At 40.6% G+C, this 23,180-nt stretch overlaps 5 protein-coding genes across 8 annotated transcripts; 1 reads left to right on the top strand and 4 right to left on the bottom strand.

Annotated features, from left to right (window-relative positions):
• Positions 1-500: 500 nt before the first annotated feature.
• On the bottom strand, positions 501-2,587 carry LOC107190967 (DNA methyltransferase 1-associated protein 1). Of its 2 annotated transcripts, XM_015579886.1 has the most exons (6): positions 2,566-2,587; positions 1,737-2,393; positions 1,331-1,661; positions 1,117-1,258; positions 891-1,045; positions 501-815 (listed from the first exon to the last, which is right to left on the bottom strand). In XM_015579886.1, the coding sequence occupies exons 2-6, from the start codon at positions 2,291-2,293 to the stop codon at positions 711-713; spliced, it is 1,290 nt and encodes a 429-aa protein (XP_015435372.1). In that variant the 5' UTR covers positions 2,294-2,393; positions 2,566-2,587; the 3' UTR covers positions 501-710. The 2 variants fall into 2 exon arrangements, with proteins under 2 accessions (XP_015435372.1, XP_015435371.1); XM_015579885.1 differs by lacking the exon at positions 2,566-2,587 and having other exon boundaries at positions 1,737-2,431.
• A 1,064-nt stretch (positions 2,588-3,651) lies between these two features.
• LOC107190987 (TM2 domain-containing protein almondex) lies at positions 3,652-4,723 on the bottom strand. The gene is made up of 5 exons (XM_015579906.1): positions 4,551-4,723; positions 4,411-4,478; positions 4,201-4,344; positions 3,859-4,124; positions 3,652-3,787 (listed from the first exon to the last, which is right to left on the bottom strand). The coding sequence occupies exons 1-5, from the start codon at positions 4,639-4,641 to the stop codon at positions 3,652-3,654; spliced, it is 705 nt and encodes a 234-aa protein (XP_015435392.1). The 5' UTR covers positions 4,642-4,723.
• A 449-nt stretch (positions 4,724-5,172) lies between these two features.
• Positions 5,173-11,375, top strand: LOC107191036. Of its 3 annotated transcripts, none has more exons than XM_015579983.1 (7): positions 5,173-5,241; positions 6,982-7,271; positions 7,350-7,752; positions 7,844-8,209; positions 8,293-8,698; positions 8,967-9,606; positions 10,575-11,375. In XM_015579983.1, the coding sequence occupies exons 3-7, from the start codon at positions 7,426-7,428 to the stop codon at positions 10,633-10,635; spliced, it is 1,800 nt and encodes a 599-aa protein (XP_015435469.1). In that variant the 5' UTR covers positions 5,173-5,241; positions 6,982-7,271; positions 7,350-7,425; the 3' UTR covers positions 10,636-11,375. The 3 variants fall into 3 exon arrangements, with proteins under 3 accessions (XP_015435469.1, XP_015435467.1, XP_015435468.1); XM_015579981.1 differs by lacking the exon at positions 10,575-11,375 and adding an exon at positions 9,736-9,878; XM_015579982.1 differs by lacking the exons at positions 5,173-5,241; positions 10,575-11,375 and adding exons at positions 5,753-5,911; positions 9,736-9,878.
• A 1,446-nt stretch (positions 11,376-12,821) lies between these two features.
• Positions 12,822-18,868, bottom strand: LOC107190960 (glutamate receptor ionotropic, kainate 2). The gene is made up of 5 exons (XM_015579877.1): positions 18,739-18,868; positions 17,220-18,355; positions 14,527-15,365; positions 13,844-14,173; positions 12,822-13,164 (listed from the first exon to the last, which is right to left on the bottom strand). The coding sequence occupies exons 1-5, from the start codon at positions 18,866-18,868 to the stop codon at positions 12,822-12,824; spliced, it is 2,778 nt and encodes a 925-aa protein (XP_015435363.1).
• A 1,636-nt stretch (positions 18,869-20,504) lies between these two features.
• On the bottom strand, positions 20,505-22,722 carry LOC107190889 (glutamate receptor ionotropic, kainate 2-like). Its single transcript, XM_015579775.1, has 3 exons — positions 22,232-22,722; positions 21,179-21,508; positions 20,505-20,796 (listed from the first exon to the last, which is right to left on the bottom strand). Exons 1-3 carry the CDS (start codon positions 22,720-22,722, stop codon positions 20,505-20,507), a joined length of 1,113 nt encoding a protein of 370 aa, XP_015435261.1.
• Between the last annotated feature and the right edge of the window lie 458 nt (positions 22,723-23,180).

Genomic DNA, 23,180 nt, shown 5'->3' with positions numbered 1-23,180 from the left:
TGTTTTTTTTATCTTCTCTTTCTTACACTTTAACCGAGAGAGTCCTCACGGCACGGCGTAGATGGAAAAAGTCGGGGGCGGTGGGTTATCGATCACGAAGGAGCAAAAACATATATATGCATTATTCCGTACCGAGTACGACTAGAGGCTACCGAGTAATTTAATATAGAATTAAAACAGTCAACTGTATCGCGATTAACGGAGCACGAACGAAGAAAGGCCTGCATCGACCATCTTTCCTCCACACTTTTAACCCGATCCCCAATTCCCTCCGAGAAAACCCCCTTTTTTCCCTGTTATTCTAATATTCCTGCCTCCCTCTAACCCTCAACAAAAAAAAAAAAACAAGACAACATATTGTAATCTATTGTAGATTGTTGTAGATAAATTATACGGTTTGACCGTACATTGTTACTTTTTGTCGACAATATAAAATACACAGATATATAAGTAAATTGTATCTTGTCTGAATTACACCACTGTGTCAAGGTACTCCGACGAGGACTGGAGGACAATATCTCGGGTGACTGATAACAACGACGCCATTAACATTCGTTAAATTACTTTTAATCGTTGTCCGATACAATATAAAAAATGGTACAGTCGGCGAGACGCTTCCAATGTGACACTTGTGCGAAATGTCTCGAGTACTGCGATTCAATGTCTCGGAAATTATTTACAATCGGCATGAAACTAATTTACTGAAAAAATCAGTGAGTAATGGCCGGCATGCTAGGTGAACCAACCACATCTATTATGTCTGCTTTGACTTCAGGTTCGGTTTTCGGTAACAACGCCGGAGGTATCGTTAACGTCTGAAAACACCATAGTTTTAATATTATCTCCTCTGTGAATAGTAAGACTTCCATTCGCTGCTTAAATTGTATTACCTTCCCAGGAGCTAAAGCCTCGTATTGATGCCTTAACGATTGCAATTCGTAATCACACGTCGACAACGCGTTTCGAAGCTCATAATATAAAACAATGTCGCTTCTCAACTCATTGAACTGCTGACATATTTGCTCCGTGGGCGGTGGATTTAATTCTAGAAGAACAAATATATTAATACACAATCGCACAAGATCAAGATGAAGTAACTGAACGAGGTGTAAGTACCTAGTCCTAATTCGTTAAGCATCTGTTCAATACCCTTCATCTTCTTTTGACCTAAACTACTTGGCAACTTTATCCTTTGCGAACGGAGCGACACACCGCTATTTTTAAAATCTGGGAACTTGATACCAGCTGATTCAACGGTCTGTAAATATTGGTGCATGTTATATATGACACAATTAGATTCTCAAATGTAAAGTTTAAGTAAGTTATTTACATGAGATGTATCAGTCTTATTGGGTCTATTCCTAGAAGAAGCTCCACTCTTCTTTGTGGGTTTCCTCTCATTCTTTCGTGGATCCGCTTGATGATCGGCGGCTGTTATTAATTTTTGTAAATCTTGCGTTTTCCTATCCCTTTCTTTCTTTCTCTGTTCAATCTTTCTTAATTCAGTCAGCAACATTTGCTCTTCTTCCACTTGTTCCGGTGTTCTTTCAAACAATTTCTTTAACTGTTCTTTCCTACGTTTTTCGTGTTCTGCGTCAAACGTATATACCTTATCACTGTGAGACTTTGCTTTTGTTAAAGCAGCACACACTTGATAGTACCTAAACATATGTATACAGATACATTAGTCATTCAGAACAAGAAGAATATGGAACTTATGCAAAATTTTTACTTGCCTTTCCTTCAAATCTTCTACAGATCTAGCAGGGAATTTTGTACGATCCCATCTATCTTTTATTATAATAAATCTCAAATCAAATCTTCTACATAAATCAAACAGATGATCAGTTTCTGCTCTGGTCCATCCATTTGTGACTAAATGTTGAACATATTCAGCATTGGTATACGTTGGAATAGGAACTTTTTTATTAAATTTGGCAAAGGGATATTCCTTCCCCGCATCTGCCACTCGTCTCCAATGGTGGAAGACCGCTCCATCTGTTCTTGCAGGATTAGTAAAAGGTGTCCACTTCCATGGTCTCACTTTTTTCATACCAAGTTTAGCCCGAACTTGTTTATATCCCTTTGCTGTATCCGTCGGGAACAGTGGCGGCACGTCATTGTTGTCTTTGCACAACAACGCAAAGACTTCACGGTGCATACCCTCCGGTCTCTTAGGTACTTTGTACTCATATTTCTTTCGATTTTTCTTGTCGCCTCCTATAATTGACTCTTTCGTGAGTTCACTGGTGGTAGGCACCTCGATGTCCAATATATCGCGTACATCTGCCATTCTGTCAATTTATAATAAACTTTCTGTGCCTCTATGCGTACGAACGTGTTACTTTGAGGCTATGCAAGACAGGATGTTTAGTAAATACATTGCTGTTTCCCTACGTTTAGGAAATAAACAGTGTGTGTTTGTTATATAAAACAGAGATAACTTTCGATTAATTGAATTTCTTTGTTATGTATACATTGTTGTTAAAAATTAAATGTCTTCCTAAACTAAGCACAACTTAATTAATAGGTATTATTATGTCAGGAACTTCACAAACTACATACACTTATCTATCATAAAAAGTACAGGAAACTTTCGCAAATTAAATTGTGTCAAATTGTTGTATTCCCCTGAATTGATCTTTGCATTAATGATTGTCTGTTATGACTTTTTCAATTAATATTTAATACTTTTGTACAGAAACGAAAAATGATGAAAAAACCTGCGACGCCACTTACGGAAAACTACCCAACTACTAGCACAAACGAAATATAGAATAGATCTAACATGGAATGTAATTTCCTTCCATATGGTTCGGGGGCTCTGGAACCCCCTTACATTTTACAGTCAATACCCGACGTTACCGATAAATCTGATGAAAGTACACAATTTACAATAGTATTTGAATAAATTTCACAACAATTGCCTTAAATACTACTTATTTATATACGTATGCCATTAAGTAGGGATTTTTGGTCCCCTCATCCGGCTATACCTTTTAAAAAGATCGAAGATATATTTATAACGACCAGTAGTCCAACACTCAAGTTGTTTCTGCGTTGAGAGACAATAAAATATCCGTGCAGGGTCTATGGCGCCTCCACCGGGGGCTCGGTGACCCCCGCTCTCACCCCACGTGATCAAGGGCGCCTCCACCGGGGGCTCCGTGACCCCCGCTCTCACCCCACGTGATCACTGGCGCCTCCACCGGGGCCTCCGTGACCCCACGCTCTCACCGTGCAGGGTCTATGGCGCCTCCACCGGGTGCTCCGTGACCTCACGTTCTCAGTCAGTACCACTTGATGTGAAAAACAACGATTTTCCGAGAGTAAAAAAGAAATATTCATGTTTATAAATATTTTATTACGTTGATAAAAGAGTAATGGATTATGAATCCTGTATTCGTATAGTTAACAGATTGTACATATCAGGTAACAACTTAACACTAATAAAAATATTGTATTTATGAAAGAGTACTATCCAACATATTTATATACATATCACATTACAATTCAGTTCTTTTATAGATAATAAATAAAATATTCAATATTTTACATACTAGTCATGAGAGTAGCCTGTAAAATTCATAATTAAACTATAAATTTCGTTTAATCTATGCATAGTACAGATTGTTTTATCTCTGGAAGTACTTAAAGGTATAATGACCCATCTGCTGGACCTAAATATCTCACGGAAATAAGTATAACATCAATCAGTGTCCATACACCAAGTCCTCCAAAACTGAACAATTTACCAATTCCCTCTTGCCAGTGACCCAAATAGAATCTGTAATGTGTATTCAGTAAAACGCAATTTTTTTACCCGAAAAGTGTAAAGATTCATTGAGCATTACATACCTATCAGCTCCAAAACCTCCTAAAGTAATGCTTAAAATTAGGGCAGTAGACCAGCGATATCCTACAGTCCAATTGCACAGTAAATTCTTCATGAATCTACGTCTTCCCAAACATAAAATGTCACTATTCACTGTACAATTTGTTCTATAATACTGTCGAGGGGATGCTACAGAACTACAAGAATTCTTCTGTTGACATTCATGCTCCCAATGTTCTGTTTGATAACAATAACGGCATACGTACTTTTTTTGAAAGCTTTGATCACCCTTAAATTTTAATTTGTCAATTATTGTCTTAGATACAATGAATTATATGATAATTATATATTAATATATTACTCACAACACAATCAATGTGTTCTAAAACTGTACAGTTGGCAACATATACCGCCCCATATACACAATGTGGATTTAAATTACAGTTTAAACATTCTCCACTTAGGTCTGAACATGCAGTACCACTTGGACATAATTTAGATGTCTCGTCCTATGAACATGTTAATTGTTTAACCAATATTCTTATCAATGAAATTATTTTATCACTCTTATTTACCTTTTTACTACTGTATGCTGGTGTAGAATTTACATTCACCTCTTTCATTATAGTATTAATCACACCATCTGCACAGAAAGTACTGAATGAAAACATATTATTAATTGTATATGGAAACATTTAAGTCCATTGTGACCTACCATTACCCATGGAAGCTTGTTTAACGGTAGTCGACAGAATCGCCAAAAGAACAAAAATTACATTCCTCTTGTTAATTCGTATAATATGCATTATGAGTAATAGTTAATTAATGAAACTAACGTTAATGTGTATTTGAAATCAGTAACTTTTCACTTGTTCATTTGCAGTTAACCTTTTTTCGCCGCTATATCCCATCATTTCTATCACAACTACAAATGATATAGTAGCGTCATCTAATGACAAACGATAGGTACTACTTAGCTGGTAGGTTTATTACAGATTCCTAGGGTCATGAAGTTCCGTAATGTGATAAGTCAAGCCTTATACCACAGACGAGGTATAGGAGTAGACATTTCATCCAATGTATTTTTTCGGCGTACTTATCTTTCGAAATCCATTATACGCAATTCGATTTCATTTTACAAACAAACTATAGAAATCTCTAGTGGATTATTAGAACCCATAATTGAACAATGAACAGCAGCTTGAGTCATTGCAAATCAAACACAGACGGGACAGGAGCAGAAAGAATGGATTGAGGAACGCATTTGAAATCTTGTGCAAGATCTGACCAATTACCAGCTGCAGAAAGGGGGAGGGGCACCAAAGCTTTAGTAGCCGCCATGTTTTTCTGTGAGTGGGGTGTGTAGAAGAGAGGCCGGGGTGAAAATCATCTCTCGAGGCATGCAGGTACGTCAAAATTCGAACAATTACGTTTATCCGTCGTAGTAGAAGTGGTTGTCGTTTTGACTCGTGTTGACAGTGCCCGACCATACTAGAAAAGGGTTTGTTTTCGTTTCGTAACGTCACGCAGTTTCGACGTTTCGACGTGAGAGCCTATGACTCAGGCGAAACGCATAGCGCAATCAGGCAAGGTTATTTGCATTGCTCGTGCGATGCGTCTGCCAACATATCCATATACATAGACAGCTGTGGTGCAGCAAATCGCGTTCGAAATTGCAGTTTGTGTTTTGTGCATCAGTTTGAGAGACATCTATCCAGTGGACGAAGCTGGTTGATGATACGTGCGAGAAAATTCTGGGAATTCTCTGTCCATTACGTACATAGTTTTCGCGCCGCGTAATCCCGTGATAAACGTATTTGACAGTGTTTGATAACGGCTGTCGAACGTCCTTCGCTACTGATCTCGTCCCCACGTTATTCAATGCAATGTCCATAACTTGTCCCTCTAAGTCACGACGTGGAATATGTGTTCTTGGATCCACGGCTCGTGCAACGTGACTTCATAGCTTCTAACGTAAACGAGTGCTTCTAACTGCGTTGTACGTTACGCGCAAAAAAAGTTCGCAATACATGTTATCGCGCGACGTTTGGGGACACTCAAAATCATAATATTGGGGTATTTTAATTACAGTGATTAAAGGGATTTTCTATGTTTTCTAACAGAGCTAGAATTTTTTGTAAATTACCAAATTTATTTGTCCGACAAGTAAACATCGTCTTCACTTAGAATTGCGAAGTCTGGGTTTCAGTGACGTTTCGTGTGTCTAATAATCTCTGTTGCATTCAAGAACAAACATAATCTGTGATTAACTTGCTACTTTATCTAAAAATTACAGTATTTGCCAGTCGATTTCTAATCATCGTGCGGGTAATCTGTGACTCATTTCACGTTGCACTTCTTTGTATGTGCAATATATGTATATTTAACAACATTCCGAGTTATCACAAACACTAATTACACTCGTTGTTTAGAGTGCAATGAAATATTGGTTTAGACTTGTTTCATAAATATTTTTTGTTTGTACAGTAGTTCCCGCTTAATAGATGCATTTTTTCCCCCGCTTAATTGACGCGGAGTCATCTCCACCAATTCCTGGAACTGCTTCCACAGAGCCAGCGTCCACGTTATCCGTGCTACACATCGTAAAACAGCAGTTTGAACCTTTCTTTCTATTTCACTCACACTGAATATGTCTCACTCGCGTCTCCGACGCGCTCAAAAAGCGAGCGAATCGGAGAATGATAACACAGATGACAATTCTTGAAACACTTACCACCCTCGATAACTGTCGCAACGTGGACTTGAGTCTGCGTCAATTAAGCGGGGACTACTGTATGTAGCTTCTGTTTTAGATGATATATAAGTTATTGTATTGACATTAACGTTTATTTAGAATTATATAGTATGAAAGTGACAGTTTTACACAACTAATAGTTAATATACTGCTTATGTAAGGAATGTAACAATGACTTTTTTTTGTGGTAGATTTAAGTTTATAATGTGTGCAAGGATATTAACGTTGTCAATGTATTGCACAAAATTTGTTTGTTTATATTTTTTGATCGTACAAATAAATGAGAATAATGAAACAAGAATTGAATGCATTTATTTATTTATCAAGTATTTTCTTTTTTGCACATTAAGAATATCCATAAGAATAATTGGAGAACATTATGAAATTTCAGTGTCAAAATGGGAAGGAAACTATACTTGTTATCCTTCACTAAGACCTGCCAGCCTCATTTCCACAAAATATCCACCACCTGTGCACAAGAAGTAAATAATTTTTAATCAACGTAACTGAAATTATAAGAAAACTACCACCGAGCGTGGGTAATACAATAAAAAGCAAGAAATTACAAGGAAGAGAAGCAAAATAACATTTATCAAGCTTGTAAATGTCAAGGTGGTGGATTCAGTAAAAATTGAAACATTAAAGGACAATAATATAATACAGTAACTTTATTGTAAATAGGTAATTTGATTTCGTACACATGTTCCTTCGTCGATCTTCATTGTTGCGCATTATATTAATATTCGTTTGACTTTTAAGGAGAGAAGATGATCACCCTGGAGGTAGTGGAGTCTGTGAAAGTTCTTGGGTCTAGGAGGTACTTTAATAAGAGGAAATGAGGAATCCAGCATTGCACCTGGTTGGGATAGCGGCGTCCCCTGGGGGTGGTGAAGTGTTTGGTACAAGGGCCGAGGAGGAGTTGCGCCAGTGGCTAGAGGCACGCTTGGACGCATTGGGAATAGACCCAATTGCGTACTCGCGATTTGTACTCAGCCTACTACGCCACCCCGACTCGGCCCTGAGTCCTCCGGAAGAAGCAATCGGTTCAGGAAGAAACGGGGGACGTCGTATACGTGCCCGACCTAAAGCAAAGCTGCCGACACAAGGAGATAGAGAACAGAGACGTGCTGTTGTGCAATGTCTCACAAGTGCTGCCGATAATGTGAGTGTCGTTAATTGTGTTTCATCACTTTGTGAAAACAATATACTTTTGTTTCATTAATAATAACACGTATATCATTTTAACTACATAGAAATGTGGAGTGGAAACACTGGTCGATGAATTATGTATGAAATTACGCGATTTGGAAGGCGGTGGATCAAGCGACAAGGAAGATGAATCCAAGAAATCTGACTGTGAAAGCAAAACAAGCTTAGAGTCGCTTACACCTCGTGACAGAGCTCTCAGATACTATGCAGCATTCCCTGCTTTACAACCGACAACTCTAAAAAAAGTTTCCCAAAGAAAAGACAGGATCGTTGCAAACAACAACAACAACAACAACAACAACATCATCAACAGTAATAATAACAACAATAATAATCAAATCAACGGGGTTAACTATAATAATAACAAGAACAACAATAAGTCTCGCAATAAGAAAACTAAAATGTCTATAGTAAGTATTATGTAACGTTAGATTTTGTACAAGATATATTGTTAAAGACTTCTTCTGATTATGGTTTTCGTTGGTTTGTATAGAGCATTGACACACAAAGATTAGAGGGAAAACAGAGCTTCGGATTTGTAAAGTCAATGGAACGTGAACGAGAAAAAGAGCGCGAATTGGAATTGGATCAGCTGAGATTGGCACAATTGCAAGCAAAGTTTGACGAGAGCTTGGAAGCACTTTGGGATACAGGACCGGGCAATGCACAGGACACAGCTTCTATCTGGGCAGCTCCTACTCTCTCTATACCTTCAGGACCCCTTTGGCCGACAGACACCACCGAGACAATCTTTACTTTATCCACCTCGGACAATGGTTATGCTACTGACACACCGTACCAGGAATCAATCGTGGACGACTCGCCGCTCATTCCATGGGACATCGATTTAATCAGTATCGAGGATTATACGGATGAATGTAGTAACAAAACTAAATCAGGTTAGTATCTAAAGATCTTCTATAATCTATGAGTATCACGATATAGTAATATTGACTTAAGTATATCTAACGGATAGGAGATGGTTCTGAAATGTAAGTAAAATGTATGCACATTAAGTTAGACGTAGATTGTTCTATATCTGTGTCGTGCTACAAATGTGTCTTTCATTATGGTTTTCGTTCTATTATCGCGTGTATAAGTTAGTTTACACCAACTGTACCGTTGGCAAATGGATATGAGTAAATATTCGAAATGATACCATTTCAGAGAACAACATTAACTGGTCTGACTCAGCTATGGATGGATCTTGGTGTTGGAAAGGGCTCGGCAGCAATTTGGCTGCCTTGGGCCACAGTCCGCAGACAGGTAGCTGCTTCTTTCCAGTCGCACCACGTAAAACACCCATTGGAACACGCAAAGAGACCCGTTCAAATCTAAAGGTGAAAAGCCTTCCAGAACCGGACGAGGATTTGCTAATTTCCCCTCGCACACACTTTCGTCCGATAAAGGATGACGGTCAGTGGGCCGACGGGACTACATTTCCGGTGAACAATACCGTAGAGCGGGTCGCGTATCGCAGATCTGAGTCAGGAAACTTGTTATATCTACCTGGCGGAGAGAGCCCATACATGGAGTATCGGGAGAATGACTCACCGAGTCCTCCAGCATCGTCGAATTTAACGTTGAAGTTCAGGGTGCGTCAATGCGACAAGTGCATACAAACCGAGCCCATTCGATCTCCGGTCAAACGCAGAATTCTCTCCGAGCAGGATCATTTCCATTATACTCCGGTCGGAGTAGAAGATACTGTTATTCGCGAAGAGGAGAAAGTCGAGAAAGATTGCTATGCATTGGGTCAACTGGGCTGGGTACGATCGAATGTACCTCTGCACAATGATAGGAAAAGGTAAAATCTACACGACACTAAGAGAACTCACGTTATATAGTTTCACGACGGCTTTATTTTCTTTTTCTTTTCTTTTTTTCTTTTTTTGTTCACGCTGTGCATCATTCGGCCACGTTGGACTCATTTAAGGGACGTGTTATCGTTACGTTGTTCCTTTAAGGACTTTACGAAAAACCTTCATCGTTCGGAGGTACAAGCGTACTATTAGACCAAAGAGTATTGGCCAACTATTAGAAACAAAATTTATGTTGTTTGTTAATCGTTAGGACATTTCGCGCTGTAGAAATTTCGAAGTAATACCGTTTTTTTTCCTGTTTGCCGTTATATAACACGATACTGAAATAGGCGTGTGACGTATGTATATGTTATGGTAAATGTGTGAACTGCAAAAAGTTTGTACGTTTACTAATGACGATATTGTTAATGAACGCGAATAATTGCGAAGGCATTACTTCCAACATGTATTTTGTTACGCCATCTGTCGTTAAAGCACAGAGTTTAAGTATAGCATAAGAACAGGGTTCATGATCCATGACCTTGTATAGACAATTGAGTTTGTTCCAACTGAAACAAACGTACACACTAAATGATCGTCCTACTTTAGAGGGCTAAGATAAATTTAAGTTTCTTCTCGTTAAAATTTTTAATCGTTCAAGTAGGAAGACCCCTCTCAAGTTCACGCCTCTATTGTAACATGTACGTATAAATACCAATATTCATATACATATGTATATGTATATACGTATGCATAATCGATAGCGTAGTATGTAGCAGTATGTTATGAAATTAAAATATTATCCCGAAGAATATTAACGGATGAAATTCTTCATTGGTTCTCTTCGACACTATCCATCGGCTTTTTGTTTTTTTGCTGTTAGAAGCGCGCGATTTAGCATAGCGTAGAACGTATGGTCTGAGTCCTTGGTCAGTTGCATCATTTAACGTGTTTAATGTGTTTTTTTCGATAGAAGGCACAGTAGCAGCTTCGGATGCCAGCCTCTGACGACTTTGCGTCCGTTGACCTTATGAACTGGATAAATAACGAGTTGCTAAAGATATATATATATATATATATATATATATATATATTAAAGAAAAAGCGTAATGAAATGCTCTAATGACTGGAGATCCGAGGTTTAGCTATGTTTAGCACATGTTTTTTTGTTCCCAAGACGAAGACGCAAACCGTTTTAAAACGTGAACACGACAGAGGGGGGAGCCTCTTGGCATGTGGAATTTGTTATGCATGTATCCAAGACGGCGCCATTAATAATAATAAATAATAATAATAAATAATAGTAATAATAATAATAAACGAAAAAAAAGTATCCCCCGTTGTCGTTAAACGAGAAAAAAACAAGTAAAGAAAAATAAAAAAGTATAACACGTAACGCAAAGCAAATACACGAGCGAAGCGAAACGAAAAGAAATATTAAACGTTCATTTAGATAATTATCATTAACCCTTTGACAAATAAAGGAAAAAAGTGAAACGGAACAAAGTAAAAAAAAAAAGTAAATTCTATATGTTACGCAGTGTTTAAACGACGAGAAAGCGAGCACGCGGGCGTGTGTGTGTGTATGTGTGTGATGCGTGCGCGCGCACGCACGCGCGTGCGTATGCCCGCTAGCGAGAAAGAAAATTCAAAACGAAAAAAAAATTGTATCGAGAGAAAGTAGTCAACGAGATTTCGTTTTTTTTTGTAGCTTGTTAAATAATTTCATGTAAACTTTCGATACGAGAGATCGAAGAGCGCGCGCGCGCGAGAGAGAGAGAGAGAGAGAGAGAGAGAGAGAGAGAGAGAAAACAAAGAAACAAACGCAAAAAAATTAGTGCGCTGATTTTCTAATAGAGATATAGTAGAGAGCAGAGTTTTCCTTTTTTTTCTTTCTGTTTCTCGTCCGATGTACAGGCGTTCCGTGCGAGTTTCATTGGATGCATTGCAAAAATATAAGTGGAAGTAAGAGGGAGAATGAAAGAGAGATAGAAAGGAGTGTAAAAGCTATGTGTGTACCAAGAGAAATTTAAAAGAAAGAACACATGCCCCCAGAAAACGGAATGTGTGCCGCCATTGAGGAAAAACGAAGAGCGGTAAAATTCGAAGGACGGTGTACTTATATATGTATATATAAGCAAACGCAAAAAAATTAAAACGAAGTAAAAGAAAGAAAGAAAAAAAGAAGTAAGAAGTGGAGGTATAAACGATTATATAAAGTGCCGTACGACAATTGAACCACGAAAAACCATCGTCGAAATACTGTTCTATTTTATTGTTGTTTTTTTTCGTAATTATTAATGGATTATCTTAATTGTATGTCCCCTAATTATAATTTAACTTCCTAGAAGATTTAATATCCTAACCATCTCCCCTGTTCCACCATCCCGTCCCTGTCCAACCGGATCCCAAATGTTTCGAAGGAAACCAATCCTCACCTCCCACACCACAGTATCCAATGCTTTTCCTGTGCTCCCTCAGAGGAAATATATCGGATAACTGAGAACGTACATGTGGAAAAAAGAAAGAAAAAAAGAATTTAAACAAACAAAAAAAAAAAAGATTAAATGAAAGAAACTTGTAACTCGGAGGAACGGGCGAGAGCTCGCGGGGTCCCCACCGCCTATCGAGGCGACGGCAAAGTGCGAAGAAGAAGGGGCCGACCGACGTGTAGCGTGCAAGAAAAAATGTTATTAGGGAACGACGAAATGCCTTTCCAAACGAGAGAGAAACAAGGATGAAAATATGTGGTCGAACGAAACGAGTTGTATGTTCAGACAACGTTGAAACGACGACACGGAGAAAGGATTGTTCACGAACGAATGGTGTCGTACGCGAAGCATGCGATGCGAAACGGAATTATGGAACACGCGAAAAAATATGGGGGAAGAAAAAAAAGAAAGAAAGAGAAAATCGGCATATGTATACTCTGCGCGAAATAATGTACGCGAAGGGAGTATCCAAATAAAGGCATTGCAAACGCTGACGTCATTCATTATTCACCTCGTTCCTCCAACTCAATTTCCCTTTCGCCCCTAGGCCAGAATTGGATAAAATAGCAATATTGGCATGGCTTTGGTGAGATCAATTGAACGATATAACATCTTACGGTAAGTAAAAATATTCTAGCAAAATCACGATGGCCCGATCACGTTTATGTACAAATCTTTAGAAAACAGATGGAAAACCTTGGCGAAATAGTGATTCCAGTTGAAAAGATTTAGAATCTCGATCTGAATTGCGATTTTTGGAAAGCTTGAGTGGGCGCGGGTTGTAGGTTGAACGTGAACGGCTTCACTTTTGTGATCTTCCCTTTGACAGGGCTGTTTCGATTGATTTTGGTGATTTTCGCCCGGTGCCGATAGTACCAATACTCGAACGCTAGCGTGAAACAAGCAAAAATAATGCCAAGGAATATAACCACGAAGACACCGCCTATATTATGGATGCTTATGCCGTCGCTTTGGCTGTTCTCCGCGTCGCAATCCTTCCTCTCGGGGTTCTTCTTCCACCATTTGTCCTTCAGTTTCTCCAACTTCCGTTTGTTCAACAGAATCAGAATCCTAAGACAGTAGATTCTCTTCGTAAACACGTTTCGAATTTTAATTGGGGATGTCCTATTCCGATTCGATTCTTCAGAAGATTGATTCCCTTCCCAGATACCACATTACGCATTAAAGACGCCTATTTTACGGCTATTTTAGGTCTAAGGCGTCTTTAAGCCGTCTTCAAGGCATCATGTGTTATCTAGTTTGGGTAACACGTCATCGCCATGTTTAACACACGCACTACCGACCAAAAGTATGAGATCATAGTTCATAATTGATGGAACACAAACTCATTATTCTATTACGACAAAATAAAAGTTACGGAATCAGTATACATATACAAATTAATTTCCATCAATTTTAACACTTCACCTTCATTAACTCTTTGTAGAATAATATTTTCCTCTTTCTTTAATTCTCAGACCTGGTCCCATACTTTTGGCCATTAGTGTATCTCCTATACATACCAGTGACATGTTACCGAAGTGAATCAATCTTCTGAAGAATCGAATCGGAATCTAAGATCCCTAATTTCAATGTTACAAATACAAGCTGAACTTACGATACATTATACATTAAAAATCCGGTACATTCAAAAACACGAATCGAGAAATACCGGAATATGTCACCGGAAATCCCTCGACAATCTCTTGTCGAACCACCGCCGCGATACAGGAGAATACTGTTTACGTACGCGTTGTTGAACTGATCCTTCAACGGGGATCCCTGTTGAACCGCGATCGCGTACGGTTTCCTCGAGAAATCCTCCCCCACTTGAACCAAATCGCAGTTCGTCATGGTGAGATACTTGATGGTCGTCGAGTCCTCGATATAAGCGAACTCGTTGTTCGAGTCGAGACGGCGTACACGCCGCAAAGCCTCTTCGGTCGTCGCCGGAAAGCCGGCCTCCTCCATGGCTTGCAACATTTTCGTGTATTTGTCGCTCACGGGATAGTCCCAGACCGCTAGATCCGCCCTCTCCACGTCCGACAGGCTGTCGTTTAGGCTCATCTCTTTCCATATTCTAAATTGCATGCAATCGTTCGTCGAGTACGGTATGTTAACCACAGAGTTGGGCAGAATTTTAATTCGAATAATACACAGTGAATCTAATGGTAACGTTCTTTTGAATGGAATACCCTATTTTTTTGTTTGCCATTCATAAATTTCATATTACTTTAAACAGATGTTAGATTTACTTTTACGTATAAAATATTAGTTTAAATATTATGATATAATATTTTTCTTCTCTAGGGGGAGCAAAATCCATTTTTCTCTAGGGTAGGAAAAAGGCGACTTTTTGCCCTCCAGGGATGACAAATACCCCCTCCCACTGCCTACGTCTATGTTATACGCAGAAAAACGATCCTCACTTACTCGTAAAATTTCCATTCGATAGCGGCCATCCTCTTGAAATAAATATAAGCAGGCGAATTAACCACCGGCGCGTACTGAATCTTGTACTGTTTGCTGAGATCCTCCAACGTCTCGATCGGTATCTCCAATCGGGAGACGGTCAGAAACGCCGCTAGATTCGCCGTGTACGAGGCGATGATGATGAAACCGAACAGCCACCACGTAGCAGCGACCAGTCTGCCCGAGAGATTCTTCGGCGCTTCGCCGCCCCCCTGTGGGGTCAACGAGGTCATGCAGAACCAGAAACACTCCCTCAAATTGAACTCCCGTTTCTCATCGTCGTCCTTGTATTTCTCTCTGTTGTTCTGATAACTGTACGGCGACCAACGATCGAAGATCCACAATAGAACGCTGGTGAAAAGATAGGCGGCCAGTATACAGAACCAAACCTCGTTCTCCAGCACGGTGAGAAACTTGAACAACGACGTGGACGTTTTCGTTTTCAGCATCATAATCGACAGTCCGACGAGATCGTAATAAGGCACCGTGAAATCGACCACCCTCTCCCTCTCAGCGGTGACCCAAAGAGAACTGAGAGCGATGTCCGCCCGTTTCTCGATCAGCTCTTTCATCATCCCGTTCCAGGTACCGTTCGGATTCAAATTCCCGTAGAGTTTGTCCTCTGCCTCGCGGATCTCGTATTGAAAGTCGACCGTCTCCTTGATCTCGTTCAGCAGATCGATACAGAAACCGTAATACTCGTTCGTTTTCTCGTTGTACATCACGAACGGGGGATGAAGCACCGTGACCACACGATAACTCTTCACCGCGGTGGTGTTCATCAGCTCGTTGTTCGTCACCTTCATAAAACGTAGAATTCCGTGGTTTCGGTTGTTTGTTCACTCGGTATATTTTGGGGCTTATGGGGTGTGGAGATTAATGAATGGGAAGTTTAGCCATTTAGACGGTTCAAACTCGTAGAGAAAATTGAAAGACGAACAAGTTACAGTGGACTCTAACTATATTGCCATGGTTGGGGCTGCAGGGGAGTAAAATTGGCGATGAGTTCAGAGCCCCCTCCATGTTAACCCTTTGCCCTACGATTTTCTTGACGTCTGCAGACTCTAGGATAACATTCTCGTCGATAATTCCCCAGAAACGAAAGGAATTCTGTACTTATTCGAACTGTATTTTTACTGTAAAAGTTAAATATTAATGTCAGTAACGTGGCGTTTCACTTCTATTCTTCTTTGATGAATATAATATTCTTCTTTGTTGAATCGATTTTGAAATCGTCAATACGAATCTTACTCGATGTTATAGGGCAAGGGGTTAAGTTCTATCGTTATAGCATTGAAATTGCAGAAAAACTTGTACACTTAACACTTTGGTGTCGGATGTGTGTTCGAAGGCTCCTCGGTGAGGAAAGATTTACTGTAGTACGTCTTTCTTAAATAAGAACGAGAATAGTAAAAAATAAATAAAATTACTTTTCCTATTATATGAAGTTTGACAAACAAAAGTTAAATAGTAGTTTCTAAATATTTTCAGAATATCTCAAGCTTTATATTTGCAAGCACAAAAACCCTCTCGCCAACGAAGTGTTAATTGTAATTTGGAAAGTATACGAACGAATTACGTGAGTTATTTTTCTACGATTTTTGCGGAGAATTCCACGTACACGGAGACTCGAGTCGGATGAAAGAACAGAGTCCTCGGAATATTCGACGCGAAATAACAGCCACGAGCGCCGGAACATGTTTACGTGGATGAAGGGTTTCGCTTGATATATCGAATAAACAAATAAAGTTGCATGTGCTATCTTCATCAGCGTTCGTCGTTATCAGTGACTTGTGAAAATAAACGTTAGTCGACCGCGTGTCAAGGATATGGCCACAGCAGTGGCCAGGGGAGGGTCAGGGATAAGAAATTGTTTGAGCTCTAATTTACCCTCCCGGCTCGCTACGAATGGGGAAGTAATTTTTGTTAAGTGTAACGACGCGTTCAAAACGATAACATCGTCGACCTGCGGGGTTTATTAAAAAAATGTAAAATATCCGATATTTGTGTCAACTTGGCTGGAAATAAATGTAATATTCCGTTATATTATTAAAAATTATACTTCGTAAAATTAACCCTCTAATGGCAAGGTCCAGATCGTATTCGACCCAAGTTGTTATTATTTCTTTATTATTCTAGTTCTAAAATATCTATTATCGTCTCGTAAATTTAATACTTATATCATTGTATATTATATAACTCAATTATTATTCCTTATTATATAAATAAACAAAACATTCGAGTATCCGGCCAACTGATCCTCGCGTGACTCAAAACCGCCATTTTGTTTCACTGATCAATAAACCAACCCAATTCCCCTCGGATAATGTCACGCACGGTCTTCTATATCAATTCGTCCCATCGATTATATACCCTATAAATTTTAAAACAAGCACTTACTGAAATTAAACCGTTCATTTGTATCGTTATTCGAGCGGTAACGTTCCAGAAAGCTCGACGCTTTCACCACGCGTGCAGACGAACTCCGCGACCAAAGTGTGCGCGTCACGAAGTATCTTTCAAAAGTGAATTTCTTCGACCGTGTACAAGACGAAGTTTAGAGCAGGAAGATGTTCATGGGAATCTCCGTGCGATAAGGTGAAAATAACGACAGCGAAAAGGTTCAGAAGGGATCGATCGACGGTCAAACTTGCCTGTAAAGGCGCGGTGACACTGGCGTTCCAAGATCCGCTAACCATCGAGGAAACCGCTCCCTCCTCGATGTTCACCAAGTGAATCGACATCTCGAACATGGCACGATGCTCCCCGTTCTTCGATCCCCATCGAATACCCGCGTAAGTAGGCGTAATGTCTTTATAAGCTGCTTTTAGCTTCCCCAAGAAGTCGAACCCTCTCTCCGGTGTGTTGGTGTTGTTGTACTCATCGCAGGTGATCTGTTCCGGGTTAAGGGGCCATTCACCGTCGTCCAACGCTAACTTCATCGCCCGCACGGCTAGATAAAGCAGATCGTAATAGAAAGCCGACGATACGATCGGTTTGGGCAGAGAAGCTTCCACCACGGATTTCATTGGGTTGCTAGCTTCCGGTCTCATGAACAGAACGGTTATGTTCCGACACTCGCATCTAGGCCAGACATCAGACTCGAGCGTCAGAATGAACCAACCGTACTTTCTACCGGTGAAATTCAAAGACTCGGCTGCTTCCAGAGCCACGTTTATCGTGTTCTCGTCCCCTAGGATGAAGTAGTTCACGATGTCCAGGTCCCTTAATCGTGTCAGCTGTCTTCTTATCTCTTTCGTATGTTGGGAAGCCTCGTTGATCACGTGTCTCGTTGGGACGTTTAATAACAGACTCTTGTATTTGTGGTCCATCACGAAATTGCGATCGTACAGAACTGCCGCGTTCGTTATGTTCAACTGGATGGCGATCTTTCGTACCGCTTCCGGTATCAAGTCCGCTGGCGGCATCACCTGGACCAGATAGTCCAATTGATCCGCGTTCAGATCCCTCCAGTAGATCAGATCACCTTCTTGGCCGTATTGAGCGGATAACGTGGGGATCCCCAGGGCAGCTGTGAACGAATTCGTTACCTTCGCCCCTAGGCCAGCTGTCGTCCCGTCCAGAATTAAATCTGGTACTTTCGTACCGCCTCCGTTCACTGCGGACTCCCAGGTGTTGCAGATGCGGTCCAGCGTGTCGTTCAGGTCAGTTTCGTTGATTTCTATCGTCCAGACTCTACCTAGATAGGTCGGATGCTTTTCCTTGATCATCTTCAGGGCAGCTGTGAAACTTTTGTTCGCTATCCTGTTGGTGTCATCGTTCACGATGACTGAGTGGGAAGTGATAGAAATGATCAGAAATAGTCAGAGCGTGTATACAGTGACTCTACTAAACATTTGTTCACATACTTTTGAAAATGAAAATTTTAGGTGTCCAAACGTTTACGTAATTTTCAATTATATATTGTTTTCATCATTACTTTTATCATAGTTTTGTGATAAATTTTCCTTAAGTTTGAAATAGAATTCGGACAACTTTTTGTGGAGAAACTTATGAGTCACTGTATATAATAGAGTAGGTTTTAGGGCAGTCCTGATTAATCGAAACGAACTCGAATTTTGGTGGACTTTAACGAGGTGAAAAACTTTATACCCTCTACGATAACTGTTCCAAAGCGGTCCCGAGTATTAATCGAAGGTTCGCTGTACTTACAAAGATTAACAGGCCTGGTCTTCGTGGCCGATTCTCTATCAGCCACAATGTTTCCTTGCCCACGGACCGGAAATTCGCCGCAAAGACCGAGGAAACCGCACACTAGGACCGCAAAATACACGGGTCTCATATCGCAATCAGAAAACAAAGAAGAAAAAACGATTCCTCGAAGCGGACGAAATCACGTGCAGCACTTCTTTATTCAACGTGGAAGGCTGGACGTTGGAAGTTACAGCTGTCTCGCGGTAACAGGCGATCGACGAACGTCTATAGACGTTTTTGATCGAATGGATGTCGCGTCCGCGATGGATATAGCGTGCGGAAATCGGCGAACCGACTGTCAGTCTCGAAACCCAGAGAGAGACAACACACAAGGGTGGCTCTCTTGTTCTATTTTATTTCTGTTTGTCCATCGGTTGCCCGGGGGGATGACCTAGTCAATTTCTTCGCAGCAACGCGATCGTTTCCTTTCCATTTTTCTCCCGCGTGTATTTTTTTACGTCCTCTGACGAGAACAAAAAAATTATTCTCGATCATTTCTGACGACTGAACGGTTCCTCGACGCGTACAGGCGATCGCGACACGATCGCCGAGGGAATTTGCATGGCGGAGTGGTGGTCGCGTGCCTCGAGATCCTGTTATCGGGTAATTGAACGGTCGATCGGTTGGTTTTTCCACGACGCAACAACGTTTCAAAGTTTCATTTCGACCTGGCCCCGTCATCGATACACCTTCGTGACCGGGACGCCTCGTGAATGATTCACGGAGCCGATTTTCTTGAGCGAAATATCGTTTCGACGATTCAATTTGCGTCACTGCGAGCTTGAGGATTTATCGAATGATACGATATTGCGATGTATTTAGTTTATTTACCAGAGGTGCGAATTAACACTTCAAAGTGAAAGACCAAAGTTCACGATGGAAATATTGAAAGGCTTCTCGGAAGGATTTGATAACAAACAGTAAATATCACGAGGAAGGACTCGTGTGGCTGTTAATTGAAAATTCAACAGGGTTGCGATCAATTAGACGATTCCACTTATCCTGTGTGGCTTTTATGAAGCTTGATTTGTCCGTTGGTGTGGCCCTTTCCTTAATGGGAACTCGTGTTTGAGCAGGGTAAAGCGTGGGATATTATCTTGGTAGATTCTGTCACGACGATAGGCCTGGAAGAACAAAGATAAATACGTTCGTGGAGGAAACGTACAGAAATGTCAACTTTTCGTTTTTCGTTCGTTCCATCGAGGAAGATTCTATCTCGCGATATTTACACAACTGTGCGCAGGGAGAAAAAAGAACGAAACTAGGGAAGAGGTGTATCGATTTTCGTGTCAACCTCGGAAGGATTTCTCATTGGAGAACGGATTAGCTAATTGCCGTAAACACGGAAAATCACGAAATTTACGCCGCGTTCACTGGAAAACGGGCAACGTTTCGCCCCGTTTTGTTGCAACTTGACAGGCTAATTCGCGGGAACGAGTGGATAATATGTTCAGAGCGAACACAACGGCTGTTCTTCCGTTTCGATGTTTTCCCCCCATTTTTCAGACAGCTAACTTTTTCGACCCTCAAACTAGAACGACCCCATAATTTTTTATTTTTATTTATTAACAGGATGAATACCCTTTAGTATAAAGTTATATTTTTCAGCGGCAGTGTACGTTCAATCGTACTTACCACACGTGGTTGAAAAATTGCGAACAGAAAAATTGTCAGCAAGAGGTGAATTTTTTTTCCGTGATTCCTCCCTTTGATTACGGAATGTTTCATCGGAACCCGGTACGTATTTTAGGGCCCGTCGATAACGGCCTGACAAAGAGACGCACATTTTCGTTCTGTCGCCTCGGTCGACAGCAATGTCGGAAATATTCGAGGCACAGTATTAGAACGGCTAGGAGTATTCCGACGAGTATCATCGAGAACATAACGGTCAAATAGTCAAGGCCGTAGCCGGCGTTGAAGTCCTTCTCGGCCGGGCAATTCGCTCTCAAAGGGTTCGCGTCCCACCATTTTTTCTCGAGCTCGTTTAATTTCCCCTGAATCATCAGACGCGTGATCCTATAATTAAAATGTCGTTCGTCGTGTAAAAGTCCATTACTGCGCCGAACGAAATATATAGATAGCGTGTAATTACGATGTATTTCAAGGCACAATGTAAGTATATTTTGTTGTTCCAGAAATGATTAAATATTTGGCAATATACAGGGTGTCGTGTGGTGCAATTGGGTGGAGGGTGATTCTACGCGAAACAATAGCTCGAAAATATAGAATAAAATTTTTTTATACGAGACTTCGTTTTTATAAGAAAATTGATTTTGAAGATTGAGGGTAGTTTCTGTCACGGAAAATTATAATTCATAGAGTAAACAATCAGTCTGGGGTGTATTAATATTCATTTTAAGGTATGAAAATGTTCATCGTGTGAAATTCAACAACTCACGCGTCGTTGATCTTCTTCCTCAACGGTGAGCCCTTTTGCACAGCGAAAGCAAACGGTTTCTTGCCGAATTCCTCGCCCACCAGTCGGAAGTCACAGTTCGTCAGCATCAGGTATTTTACGGTAAAGGTTTCCGCAATAAAAGCGAACTCGAACGTGCGGTTCACTTTCCGGAGCATCTCCACAGCTTGCTCCTCGCTCGGAACGAATCCTGCTTGCTCCATCGCGTAATACATCTTCGTGAACTTATCTTCCAGGGGATACTCCCAGACGGCGTACTTGGACCTGTTCCACTCCGGTGTATTTTCATCTAGGGTCGTTCCTCGCCAAAACCTGTTCCGAACATTTTTCCCCAGTGCCTGTTAGCCAATCCTGCTCTGACGTACCATTTGCAGGTGTGTTCGAGGATCACGATGATTCTACGATCTCGTTTATCTTCATTTCTGAATATTATCTATCACGCACACAAGTCTAGAGAGGATCGATACGTGTGGAAAGGGACACGTACCCTCGCGAGCAAACTCGGCTATATGTATGAATCATTTATTATTAACCTTGATAATAATCATGTAGGATCACATTCAAAGTAATTTTCATCTACTTTTATATATGCACCTTTTAGATATTTTTTTCCAAACTGTTAAATGAAACTTCAAAGGTTCAGAAGATCAGCATATTTAATTTATAAATCTGTGTATAATATCAAAAGTTCGAAGAAATAGATATTATGTGTTAAAAATAAATAAATTCTAAATAAAGTGCCCGAACTTTCTGATGAGCACTTCTATACACTCGAATTGATACATAGGGTAAGATAATAAAAGTTACTATCTAAAATAACTCGTTACCTATCGATCGTATCGGAAAATGTCTTAATGAATTACGTAACATTTCAAGACACAGAATCATTTCAGATAGTAGTTCTTATCGACTCACCCTGTATATTCAAGAGAACCAGAACACTGATCAGGCCCCAATCATCGAATCCTCGTTCGTCTGTATCGACATCAATGAAATAAATAGTGTCTACCACCGAAAGGTAAACAAGACTCGTACCTGAAGAACCTCTCCTCCAGCATTTTCATCCTGTTGAAGTACCTGTACGTGGCGGAATCGGCCACGACCGAATACGAGACCCGATACTGTTTCCTCAGATCGTCCATGGACTCGATATTCCGCTCCAACCGATCGAGAGTCTCGTAAGCAGCGAGATTGGCCGTGTACGCGGCGACGATGACAAAGCCGAAAAGCCACCAGGTCGCAGCTGCTACTTTTCCTGATAAATTTTTCGGGATATCCCCGCCCCCTTGCGGCGTCAGCGACGTGAACGCGAACCAGAAGCACTCTTTCAACGAAGTGAATCGATCGTCCGGCTCCGTCCGATATTTTTCTTTGTTATTGCGATAACTGTACGGCGAGTACCGTTCGAGAATGAACAACAGAAATATCGTCAAGAAGAACGCGAACGCGAAGGCCAGCCAAATCTCGATCTCCAGGATCACCAGAAAGTGGAAGAACGACACCTGTTTCGTCCTCTTCTTCATCATTATCGCGAAACCGGTCATACCTTGATAGGGGATCGTGAAGTCTATCACCTGGGAACATACGGAGTGGGGGTCACTGACCTTGAAGTGACCTTGAAGGCGAAAAAATCAGCTTCAGTTTGAAGAATGTAAACCGTTTTATTCGTTTCACCCTGTATAACTGTGATGACAGTGAAGAATTTGCCATATAGCAATGAACGAAAAGTGGCAAAAATGGTAAAGTGTTCTTGTGAATCATTTGTATGTTATGCAATGCAGACAGAGGTATAAAAAAAATACGTATTTTGCAATTGTGAAATTATTTCAGAATGAAAGGGTTAATTCGAGATTCGCGGTTTGAATGGCTCGAAAGGAGAACGAGCTTCAACATTGAAAGTTGAATTCTGTATAATCGTTACATTCGTTACTATTGTTCCCACGAGCACTTTATCTTGGATAGTTCACGCAGAGTGGGGAGAAAA

This window comes from Dufourea novaeangliae, unplaced genomic scaffold (assembly GCF_001272555.1).
Source record: "Dufourea novaeangliae isolate 0120121106 unplaced genomic scaffold, ASM127255v1 scaffold208, whole genome shotgun sequence".
NCBI classification, from domain to species: Eukaryota; Metazoa; Arthropoda; class Insecta; order Hymenoptera; family Halictidae; genus Dufourea; species Dufourea novaeangliae.
This window is presented reverse-complemented; position numbering and strand designations above follow the sequence as displayed.

Bases quoted from the DNA above. Each gene is read 5' to 3' on its own strand.
- LOC107190967 (XM_015579886.1), bottom strand. From the start codon at position 2,293: ATGGCAGATGTACGCGATATATTGGACATCGAGGTGCCTACCACCAGT. The intron at 1,259-1,330 runs GTAAATAACTTA...CAATATTTACAG, and splicing joins ATAAGACTGATACATCTCAT to ACCGTTGAATCAGCTGGTAT. The intron at 816-890 runs GTAATACAATTT...TGGTGTTTTCAG, and splicing joins AGGCTTTAGCTCCTGGGAAG to ACGTTAACGATACCTCCGGC.
- LOC107190987 (XM_015579906.1), bottom strand. From the start codon at position 4,641: ATGCATATTATACGAATTAACAAGAGGAATGTAATTTTTGTTCTTTTG. The intron at 4,125-4,200 runs GTGAGTAATATA...TTAAAATTTAAG, and splicing joins TAGAACACATTGATTGTGTT to GGTGATCAAAGCTTTCAAAA. The intron at 3,788-3,858 runs GTATGTAATGCT...TACACATTACAG, and splicing joins GGAGGTTTTGGAGCTGATAG to ATTCTATTTGGGTCACTGGC.
- LOC107191036 (XM_015579981.1), top strand. From the start codon at position 7,426: ATGAGGAATCCAGCATTGCACCTGGTTGGGATAGCGGCGTCCCCTGGG. The intron at 8,210-8,292 runs GTAAGTATTATG...TGGTTTGTATAG, and splicing joins AGAAAACTAAAATGTCTATA to AGCATTGACACACAAAGATT. The intron at 8,699-8,966 runs GTTAGTATCTAA...ATACCATTTCAG, and splicing joins TAGTAACAAAACTAAATCAG to AGAACAACATTAACTGGTCT.
- LOC107190960 (XM_015579877.1), bottom strand. From the start codon at position 18,868: ATGAGACCCGTGTATTTTGCGGTCCTAGTGTGCGGTTTCCTCGGTCTT. The intron at 18,356-18,738 runs GTAAGTACAGCG...CTTCCCACTCAG, and splicing joins GACCAGGCCTGTTAATCTTT to TCATCGTGAACGATGACACC. The intron at 15,366-17,219 runs GCAAGTTTGACC...CGTTTTATGAAG, and splicing joins GTGTCACCGCGCCTTTACAG to GTGACGAACAACGAGCTGAT.
- LOC107190889 (XM_015579775.1), bottom strand. From the start codon at position 22,722: ATGATGAAGAAGAGGACGAAACAGGTGTCGTTCTTCCACTTTCTGGTG. The intron at 21,509-22,231 runs GTACGAGTCTTG...TGTTCGGAACAG, and splicing joins CTGGAGGAGAGGTTCTTCAG to GTTTTGGCGAGGAACGACCC. The intron at 20,797-21,178 runs GTGAGTTGTTGA...TTTTAATTATAG, and splicing joins AGGAAGAAGATCAACGACGC to GATCACGCGTCTGATGATTC.